General features: G+C 31.8%; 1 protein-coding gene across 1 annotated transcript in view; it reads right to left on the bottom strand.

Moving 5' to 3' along the window:
• Positions 1-319: 319 nt before the first annotated feature.
• The window catches only part of LOC118191422 (ras-related protein Rab-8A-like), a 62,611-nt gene continuing 51,104 nt past the window's right edge, over positions 320-11,826 (bottom strand). The window contains exons 5-7 of the mRNA XM_035362224.2: positions 9,832-9,921; positions 8,216-8,329; positions 320-3,236 (exon numbers count right to left, since the gene is read on the bottom strand). Of these exons, the coding sequence (XP_035218115.1) occupies positions 3,144-3,236; positions 8,216-8,329; positions 9,832-9,921 (297 nt within the window). The 3' untranslated portion in view covers positions 320-3,143. The remainder of the gene's footprint in view (positions 3,237-8,215; positions 8,330-9,831; positions 9,922-11,826) is intronic.

Raw genomic sequence — 11,826 nt, 5'->3', positions numbered from 1 at the left:
AGCCGTAAAGGTCTTACGCGCATGCGTCAACGCGACGCATGCGCAGAAAGTTTGTAACTTTGAGGTCCGGATTATAGATCATTCCGGAGTATGGGTGTCCGAATTAACGACTTTTGACTGTATTACTTATCTCCGTTTGCTGTATGAATTGTGATTTATTTCTATAAAGTAACGCTTTCTTCCTGTTCAACTGACGTAATAATTATGGATATCCTTACAAAACCGTAGAGCGCAATAATATATTAAACGCACTTTTTTCTGATGATAAACGAAAAACCTCTTATTAGGGTGTTTTGTATAAAATGCATAATAAAATCAATACCTTATTCAACAAAAATTTAATCTTTCGATTTCTTTTCACATAATAAGAACTTCAATAGCTTAACAAAGACACCGGAAGAAAACGCAACAGACAAAATGACTCCGCATCATTTGGAGAAGTACATTCATTTATACATAAATATAAAATACCATAGCTAAAGAAGAATTCAGTTCGTGCAGTCGCAGTTCTGTTGAAGTCGAACGCCGGTTTTCTAAATCTACGCCTTTTTTTTTTTTCTTTTTTTTTTTGCTTAATTTTTTATGTTGCTCTGCAAATATGTGCTCAGCCATAGTAGCGCTACTTTCAGACATTCATCGAATTCACAGACACTTTTCCCCGTTGTAAAATAAATTTAAGCATTTTTGATAATTTTGATATAAATTATCGTGGAAATAATATTCATTTTTAAGGCAACTTAACTTAATTTAAATATAAAACAAATACTAACAGAACAATTTTATTTATTCATTGATATCTGCAACACTAATTTTTTCTTGAATATACTTAGTAAAATTTGATGCCTTTTATAATTAAGTGCGCTGAAGTTATTTTGCAAGAATAAAGAAGACCGTGAATTATTCAAAATTTCCACACTTTGATGAGCTAGAAAAATGGAATAAATAACATTCCTGGAATTTTAGGAATCCTACGTCCTTATCAAATGCGGTGTTATTCAAAAAAATTCTCTGATACTGGATATGGAAATTAGACTTTTTTTTTTTTTTTTTTTACGTTTGGATTTTGTATCCCGCCATAAAGTATTGCTTCTGAATAACCTTCAAATTTGATGTGCACTCAACGTTGCATCCAGAACCTAAAGCAGCTGCGCAAGGCAGTTTGCTTACAAAAGGGGTTGTTAGGGGTAATTCCATTTGAAGTCTCAATATTACCAAATTCTGACCAATAAAAATGATTACAATTTATTCGTTGATGATAAAACTAGCTTAGCTCACAAAATAATGCATAGGAAGTATTTAATAAAGAATTTTTCATCTTGGTTAACATTTTTGCTGTGGAAAAATTTGGTATATAATATTTTTAGTAAATAAGGATTTATATCTGTCGCTTCATTTTCTATGTAAGTGGCAAATCCATTGCAATGCTGATGTTGCAATGATGAAGAATGTTTGTGACTCACAAAAAAACTAATTGAGTGAAAGCTATCTCCGAGATTTTCAAAATAAAATTGATTTGATTAATTAGTGACTTATTTAAACAGATATTTGACAGATGTGGTTATTAATTTTTATATCTTGTGTTCTTATTTAGTATTACACATAAATTTCATCAAAGAGAACCCTGAATGTGCTTCGCTTAGAACAAACCTTGAACAAGACATATATTTTACCTCCTAATCCTATAATTACTACTGTGTTATAAATATAAGAATTTAAGCTATAATTTAAATGTAGTAGATTTTAATTAGATAAAAAATTTCTAGAATCACATTGCCTAGTATTATGTTTGAAATCCAAAAATGTATGTTCAACGTTGTATTTGAATTCACAGAGAAATTAATTAAAAACATAAACATTTTATCACATTAAACAATTAATTTTCATTCTTGAAATTATTCATTGCCTGAAGGTTCGTTTTCATCCACTGCTACGGAGGTCTAAAGGGGAAGAAAGTATATCAAAGAATGCTTTAACAAAAAGTATAAATTACGTCTAGTTTTTCTCAGAAATATAACGGTGATGGATGTAATTAGTGATAACTTAACACTGAATACTATGCACATTCAATTGAATTCAATCCTTTTGTACTTATACTCTTTGGCTGCTCGAAAATTGTTTAAGTTCAATTTTTATGCCTGTAGAGGGCGCTGTGATTATACGTAAGAATTTGTTTTGAGTCTGGAACTTGAATTACGTAAGAATGGTTGCTTGTTTATAGGTGGCATTTAATTGATTAATCTATTGCATCTTAATTTAGATTTTATTATTCTGTGTCACTTTATATCTTAATGCGGTGAATCGTTTGGATTATTACTATACCTAAAACGCAAATGAGCTCTAACTTCTTCATTTGACATATTAGATTACATCGAATGCAAGCGAAGATTAAAATGAACAGAGAATAAATTAAACTTTCCATGAAACTGTAATGAATATTTTAGCTAAATTACTTAACGATAACAGAAAGTACATGGTTTATTGTTCATACCTTTCAATTCTAACGAAACGGGACACGGTGTATATTTTTACCCTCTGTTTTTAGCTATAAGTATAAATAAACCTGATTTTTAATCTATTTTAACCTAATTAATAATGAATTCTATAATGCTGACTCTCCTACAATCGTATTCCATTTGCTGATATATTTCTTATTCAATAATATATTATATGTTATAGACATAGGTAAAAGAAAAAAATGATTTTTTACATTAAAAACAATGAATCTCTGCGCGGTTTACATGTAAGTTGTAGAATGCACTCTAAAAATCATTTACACATGGCATATTTTATCATCTGTTTCAGGAAGAATGGTGTGATGAATATACAAAAGTCTTACTTAGTCATAAGAAATATCTGATGTTTAGGATCATTTTATCGTTACTAATTTTAAATAAACATTTTAGTGAAAATATAACATTTAGAATTTATCCCGTCTAGATTATGAATGTGCTAAACTTTGATGCAGAAAAAAGTGAAAAACTTTCTGAATCCGATGAATGTCTGGCCTTCTGTTCCTTCGCTCGCTTAATACTGCTGTACTTTATCTCCAGAGTCGGCGTTCTGCTATGGATATCGACTTAAATAAATGTAAAAGCTCGTAGCCTATTGTAGAGTATGAAGAACTTCGAAGTAAGGCAGAGTAATCAGCAATTGCATTTGTAGACTTCTTGTTGCTTTTGTTGGGTCAAGTGCGCTTTGTCCCATTGAAGTCGCTCGATCTCGTCAAATTTGCTCGCCTGAAACAAATAGAATCAAAGTATCAGCAAAGTTATACAGTACTGACATTTTAGGCATTTTACTATGAATTCTACGAGTATAGTTTTGCAAAGGAATCAGCCGGAGAGATTTGGATGGTTATTAATGCTCCAGAAATCCTTAGCAAGATCTTTGAAAGCAAGATAATTATAAATCACAAATTAGTTAGTTAAGATAAGTTAGAGTTAGACGATTTTAATACAATAATTTGCTTCTTCTGGATGACTGAAAAGATATGAGAACAAAAGAATTTTTTTAAAAAAGTCTTAAAATCTAAGCAACTACTTAAACAGCACTTTGCAGTACTATGTACCTCCATAAAATATTTTTCCCTAACACCTTCTACTATGGTTCGAAAGTTTGAAGGAATACAAGAAATAGCAAGATAACATACGAGAACATGAATTCGACTGAAAAACGTTTCATTATAGGAATTAATATTGGCCAATTTAAATACAGGACAGATTTCAAAGGTGCTTCGTAAATTCACTTAAAAGAATCTAAGGAACTATCGCATTCCGTCTCGTGCTGTAAATGGTAGCACGTTCTATTAGAAAATGGAAGATTAGCAGTTTGAATCTTGGCGAGGGCATAGCTGTTTTCTTATTACTCCTGCTTCGTAAAGAATGATAAATATCTACAGTGGCTCCAGAGCTAAAGTGTAGTGGAAAAAATCTCGTCATCATCAGGATGTAGTCTACTGTCTCTACCTTAAATCTGCTCTTTAAATCGGGGATAATGCAAATAATTTCTGTGAGTGCTCTCATGATTAAAGTGATCGGACGTCTAGCCAGCAGTCGAAGGCTCCGTAGTTCGCATACCGACAAGGCAGGGTGTAGCTGATTTTCATATTTGTTGCTCTATAAATCTAACAAGTCTCAACAAATTGAGTTAAAATAGAAGCTAGGCTTTGCTATTTGCAAACGAAAGTTTGAGCGCTTTTTGTAAAGAATATTATAGTTTAGCTTTTTTTCTGATTAAGGATTTGCAGATAGTTATAATACACTCAAAAAGAGCAGCCCTTGATAAAATAAAGAAAATCTGAAGACATTGCCAAAGCAGAAACAACCGTGAATAATATTATGTTTCAAATGTTCAGAACTTAAAGCAGATAACCAGAATAAAGCTTAGTGCCTGCAGTTATCAAACTTTAGAAACTGTTATTAGTTTGCAATATTCAACCTTGTTACTTTGGAGTGTTCCCCGTCGTGATGGTATATAATTCCGTTTGGTTTATGTCCGTGGTCGGAAGTCGTCATAGCGGTGCATTCACTCACTCACTTTGGCGTGTAAAAACTTTAAAACAGAAATATTGACATTACTTTTAATTCATTAAGTTTTTCTTAGATTTCGAATGTGAGATGATTGTACCAAGACCTGAATCTAATAAAACCTACGTAATTTTCAAACGAGGATTTTTTAGAAAGATTGCCCGCTTTCAGTAACCTTTCAGCCCCACAAGATTTTCGATAAGTTGTAATTTCATGAATAATTTTCTTTCATCCTATTTTTCAGAACGCTTAAAAACAGACTAGCAAAACATTTCATTTTTCCTTAGATAAATCCAATACGTCATCGTAATGTTTTCTGAAGACCACAAATAGGTAATGTGAGTATATCATTTATGCATATTTTATTGAGCTACAATCAGTATTTAAGATTCTAGAAAAATAATATACCAAAATACAAGGCAAAAAGCTTAGATTACGGCAAAGTAAAAAAATTATTTTTAGTGCCATTAAAAGGGAAATTTCCATGTTTTGTGTTTAGTTGAGCTCAGAAAATGACTGAAACAAAATATTGATTGCACCGTCGTACACTATTTCAACATTTCGTAAAGACCATCAAAGTTAGATTAAGGTATCTCCAATATCCGAAAGAAATCAAAGACATGCCGTTGTTTAATTTAGTGCGGATAGCGTTTCATTTTAAGTATTCTGCTGTCATAGGACAAAAACATTTTTACTACACATCTTTAAGCTCCAATATAACAAAGCACTGCAAAATGAAATTGAGAACATTCTTCTACAATTGACTTGCTTGGTCATTGACAGTATAACGGCTTTAATAAGACAACAGAAAATTGGTAAATATAAACAAAGATTTAAAAAAAATGGGTTCTTGCAACCTACATTTTAAAAGTGTAATAATTTTAAAGGGTAATATCTGATTTTGACTTACGATTATAGACAGTCTTCATAAGAGTACACAGGTTGAAAAGATAGTATTGGTAATTTGACTGTAATAGTTTCGAACTCAGCAAAAAAGAAAGGGAAAAAAAAAAAAAAAAAACTTTAGCAAATACATGAAATTTTTAAAAACGCGTATCTCATAATAAATTTTTCTTTTTCAGTTTATTTTATATGTCATGGAGATCTGAGTATATTAAAATGGGAACATATGAAGTTCAAGAATGATTTGGTTGGTTTATTAGATTACGGCAAAGCACTCGAGGGCTATCTGTCCTAAGGGAGGGATGCCTTCGTGGACGACTTTCTAAGTGAAACTGGCTCGTATACACGTTACACATGGGGAAAACCACGAAAACACTCATGCAGCCAGCCCGTTAGCGGGACTCGAACCTCGGACCGAACTACCAGTGTTCAGCGACGTTACCGCTCGGCCGCTGGTGGGTCAGTTCAAGAATGAAGCATAAATTAACAATAAATGCTTTCTTCCGTCTGCTCAGTAGGTAGATGGGGTAGTCGAGTAGACGTTTTCAGCAAAGTACAAGAGTAACAGGAATGTGTAAACTAGAAGAAATTTTAAGTATAGTTAGTTATGTGTGTGTGTGATTATGGCAAAGCCTCGAGGGTTATCTGCCTAAAGGGAGAGATAGTCCATATTTAAAGACAGTTTTGTCATCTAAAATTGAAATGCTCATTTATTTCATTTTCATACTCTGCCACTGTTATATCAACACATCTTTTCTTTCCATAAATGGACTACACCAACTAATAGTAAAGTAGACGCTACTTAATTCATCAAGTTTACCCCCTGCCATTTTGTTAATATAAACCGAATGATAACATTAAACGATGTTAAAAAATATTCCTCAAATCAACAACAGAATTTAACCAATTTAATATAAGTAGAGCCACGTATATACTTATTTTCACGGTATTTTTCATTGTTAACAATGAAAAAAGTAGTTATTAATGTGGTTTGTCTTCAAGCGTTATGCAAAATTTCATTTATGAACTGTATCTAATGTTTCATGAAATTATTTGACAGACGTTACTTCCCTGATCTTAATACTCTGTGAGCGTTCATTGTATCAGCATTTACAGGGGAATTCGCCTATTTCATCCTTACATTCTTCAGGAAGTTTGTTGCATGATGTGCTTGTATTTCTTTCAGATTGCGCGTGGCAGGTATCTTGTGTTATCTTCTTCTGTCTGAAGAAGACAGACTTGTGTGTGATCGTTCTCGAAATCAATAGAGTTATTAGAACTCTTTGCCAAACTAAACAAAAGGCCACTATTTTGCTTAATTTTAAATGATTGACTAAAGACGTAAGCTCTTACTTGTTGATATTTTTCAGTCATCTGGCAATTTTTAAAATTAATTTTGACTCATTTGGAAAAATTATTTCGGTTTGAAAATTCGTTCTGTAGCATTTTTATAACGTTAACTGAATTATTTATCACAATAAGTTTTCGTATATAAAGGGGCGTGATTTGGGCAATTTGATAACAGTATCCGAATGATAAGATTAACCGCTATCACATCACGTGGCGTATGTTATATTCTTAAAATATTTAAATTTGGGTCGGAATGAAATCTCAAACAGTTAGGAAGATGCGCTGAGCGATTTACCTATTTTATCGATTATCTTAAAATTCACATCTTCATTCTGACTTGTTTTGACACTTACCTGTTTTCGAGATATGTGGATAATTTTCTCGTTAATCTTTTTTTCTTGGATAAATTTTTCATTCATACAAAACTTCCTAAATACTGCACAGGAAGAATGGAATTATACACTAAATATGCTTAAACCTAATGCTTATTTACACAAAATCTCAGAGCGACTTATATGCCCGGAAAACATAGTATATCAGGGCTTTTCAAACTTTTTTTCAAGAAGGGACCACTTTTATGGATTGAATTGGATTATTCAGTTATGACAAAGCACACGAGGGCTATCTGCCTAAAGGGTGGGATGCCTTCGTGGAGGACTTTGTAAGGGAAACTGACTCGTATACACGTTACATATGGGGAAAACCATGAAAACGCCCATGCAGCCAGGCCGCTCGCGGGATTCGAACGTCGGACCAAACTACCAGTGTTCAGCGTCTTTACCGCTCGGCCGCTAGAGGGCCACCACTTTTATGAATTAGAATATTCTGAGGACTATGTTACTCTTGTCCCCTTCGAAAGCAGTTTTTAGCGGATGTATTTATACCACTATATTTATATTTTAAAATTACTCTATAATATTAATGGAGGAAAAGTTTAATAATTCAAAGTATTAGAATTTGGATAATCGTGATCGCATTAACTGAAAATCAAATGAATAATGTTGATACTAACATAGATAGATGAATCTGCCGATACCTGCACAGCTATTTTACGTTTGAATGTATGCTTGTAAGAAGCACTACAGTCATAGTGCTTTAAGTCCTTCTTTTGCTGTTAAAACTAGAGAGGAATGTCTGTAGATAGGATAACTGTAAATTTCATAAATTTCATGCCAGTCTTGAGAGAAAAAATTGATAGACTTGTGTAATTTGCCATTTTGCGATTTTCAGCTACAGTCTGGTGTATGCTGTTAGTTTAAATTCTTCGTAGATTGAGAAAGTTTATCGTAGATTGAGAAAAGCTCCTGTTTGTTAACAAATATAATGGTTAAAACAACAGCCGCACTTATCTGCGGTTTCAAGTATTCGCTATGAATTTTGAAACGTATAAGCCATTTATATAGATTCACTGTTGTAAGCGAAAGATAGTAACTTACCCGTCTTTCTCTTTGTTCCCTGATCATGCGCGCTACAGTCATAAAAATTTCATCTATATTGACATCTTCTTTACAGCTGCACTCAAAAAAAGGAACATCACAGCTTTCTGCAATCTGCACCAGAAGAGAAAAAAATGAACATTGTCATTCAAAATGATTGAGAACAAAAGCAGTACTAAGCCTGCTCTGAGATGTTTTACAACAGCTACTTCGTTTGAATTACTGAAATGGAATAACATATAAAAGTTTAAGACCTGAATAAAAATGGTGCTACTTTGGTAGACGAGTGCACGGATTTTGGCGATTTTTAGCGATTTTTTGGCGATTTTCTTTTGGCGAGTAATACAACTTATGGTAAACCCATTGCTGGATAAGTTATTTATGGTAACCGATACTTTGTTGTCATTATATTTAAAAAATAATGTGTTTTATTGTGCATAAATTCTGTGTTTTAAATATTATTTATAGCTTCTAAATATTAAAAATCAATTTAATTTTGCATTTTTATTTGAAATAAAAATTTTATTGTTTATCATATTTTATGAAATTTTATGTTGTGGATGATGTAATCAATGACGTCACCTTACTTTACAAATAATTGGTTTTAATATGTATAAATTTAATCTAATGTTTTAAACATTATTTATGGCTGTTAAATATTAAAATACAATTTAATTTTGCATTTTTTTAAAAAATGATTTTATTATGTATGAATTTTTAAATAATTTTAATTCTAGGCGTGATGTAATAAGCTCTCTGATTGGTTATAGAATATTTGTGCATTAACGAGCTGTAATCAGCTCCCTGATTGGTTACTGACAATTTGTGCATTAATTGTTTTAAAATTTAATTCATATCTTCGAATTCCTTCAAAGATGTTATCTAAATTATGATTCCGATTTTTTGTGGTACTTATCAATAAACAACATGTTAAATGACTTAAAAAATGTAAGTACATATTTTCCTTTTATTTTATAATTGTATACTTCAATTTTTGTTAAAAAAATTTGATACACTATTTTCAAAAATTGCTGAGATAAATATTGCCCATATGTTTTAATGTTAATTATATTCTATATAACGTATTTTAAAGTATTTGAATTTAATAATATTCTAATTCTTTTAAATGTTGGTATGATGGGTTTTAATTCGATATTCAATTTCAGTAATATTTTAATCTAATTAAACGTTGGCACAATGTTTTTATAGTGGTGTTTTTATTCTCTTCTTTGCTATATGAAAGTAATAATAACCTTACTTTAGTATTTTATACTCATAGTAAATGTATTTATTTACACTTGCCTGCCATCTTAAAAAATGACATTTTCAATAAAAAATTAATCCATTACTTTTAACAATATTTATTTATTTATTTATTTTTTAAGTTTCGAATGCGTTACTATGCGTAAAAACAGCGTTTTTCAAGGTGGCTGACGTTTGTAAAAATCGCGCCAACAATTGCGCCAACGTAAATCGCCAAAAATCCGTGCAACCGTCTACCAAAGTAGTACCAAGAAAATATAAGGTAACATTTAATCTCTGTATGTATGAATTTCATTCGTAGTCTAATAAGCAAATTAAAAATGCAGCTTATAAAATTTGCAAAGAAGAATTACCTTCCTGCCTTGGTCCGTGTCAACTACTCGTAAATTAGAACTATCGCATTTATTTCCTACTAAAACTTTCACAACATCCGGTGAGGCATTCTGGAATGAAACACGAAAGATAAGCTGCTACGTGCTTGAAAATGTTGAAGTACGTTATTCAGAACAAACAGAGTAACTGAAACATATAGACATGCATTTACATTACGCAAATTTAGAAATCAATCCTGAAAACCTAATTTTTGACATTTAAAAATTCTTAGTACAGTCTTTCCAAAATTTTTGCAGAACTAAGTAATGTAATACTGAGTTACTCTATCACATGTTTAACATCCATATGACTATTATATAAGTATTGTGAATGCCAGAAAATAAGGACTTCCGCTCACGTCAGTCAAGTACGAAGAGAAATAGGTTAACGCAAAATTAAAAAATAATTAGGAAAAACAATCTTACATTCCTGTAGATTTTTAGGAATAAAACTCTGTAGATCTCGAGAGCTATCAGATTAGAGACTCCTCTTCTTCTTCACACCCAAAACATATTTAGGACCAACTTAATTTTTTTACCTTAATTTTAAATAAGAACCTTAATTTATCTTGCATTCAACTTCACAAACAGGCACTTTAGAGGGCTGTTATTGGATATGATATAAAATCTAATTTATGTTTAATTTATGATATAAAATATAATTTATCTAATTAAGTGTTTACTGATATGTAATTATCCTTCAAATTATAAACTTTAACTTGCTTAAAAAGCTGAACGATAAGCAATCAGTTTCACGATAGGCAATAAGTACACTAATTCTAAGCTTTATTCTGTTTTAGCTATTTTTCTGAATGTGTAATTTAAGATACAGCTGGTCATAAAAAACTTTCCCAATCTAGGAACTTAGCGACTTATCCGCTCAACCAATCGAAATGAAATTTCAGATATTGTTATTTGAAGGTATATATTCAAGATTCTGAGGATTTTAAACAAGAGAACTCTCACTATTATGGTTTCAATGAAAAAAATTTCCAAATTTTCGAATGGCAACACCGGCTTTTTTCCTGATCAGCGTGCTGGGAAACAATAAATGGCGTAGGAACGATGCATGTATGACGAAAATTGCTAGCTTAAAACATTTGCAAAGAAGAGTATTCCCCAAACTAGGAACTTAGCGACTTATTCGTTCAACCAATCGAAATAAAATTTCAGATATTGTTATTTGAAGGTATATATTCAAGATTATGAGGATTTAAAACAAGAGAACTCTCACTATTATGGTTTCAATGAAAAAAAATTTCGAAATTTTCGAATGGCAACACGGGCTTTTTCCTGATCAACGTGCTGAGAAACAATAAATGGCGTAGGAACGATGCGTGTATGACGAAAATTGCTAGCTTAAAACATTTGCAAAGAAGGGTATTGTAAAGGACGAATGGCAACACCAGAAAAGGCGAGGGAAAAGACTTTTATTGGAATTACAAGTTCTCAACGTGCCCATCTTCGCAGACCAACACGCATTGCACACGGGAGATTGTTGACAACAATATAAACGTAACATCCGAGGAGGAATCTATACAACTTCACATTTTATATCATCTTTAATTTCTGATAAATATCGTGGATTTATTGTGTACACCTTAGATTTCAGAACTATACATTCATCGAAATGAAGTAGGGGGATAGTGATGGCCATCTAACTGCAAAGTTATGAGAGATGACTCTATTTTAAACTTTGTGCCCATTGAAAACTTGAAATTCAAATAAAAAAGTTGTAATTCCCTAAAAGATTTTCCCCCTTTCCTCTCTGAAGCTGTCATTGGTTCTTTGCAATGCTCTTCTTTATAAATGTTTTACGCCGGCAATTTTCATTGTTCTTATGCCATTTATGGTTTTTTTAATCCGCTGATCAATTTGCGCAGGAAAAACGTTGGTCTCGCTATTCGAAAATCCTGATTATTTTCCAATGTAACCTCAATTGTGAGAGTTCTGTTGCTTTAAATCCTCAGAAGCTCG

Source organism: Stegodyphus dumicola, chromosome 5 (genome assembly GCF_044657685.1).
Source record: "Stegodyphus dumicola isolate Sdum_Otavi_A_Nest chromosome 5, ASM4465768v1".
NCBI lineage: Eukaryota > Metazoa > Arthropoda > Arachnida > Araneae > Eresidae > Stegodyphus > Stegodyphus dumicola.
Note: the sequence above shows the minus strand (reverse complement) of the source record. Positions and strands in the feature narration are given on the sequence as shown.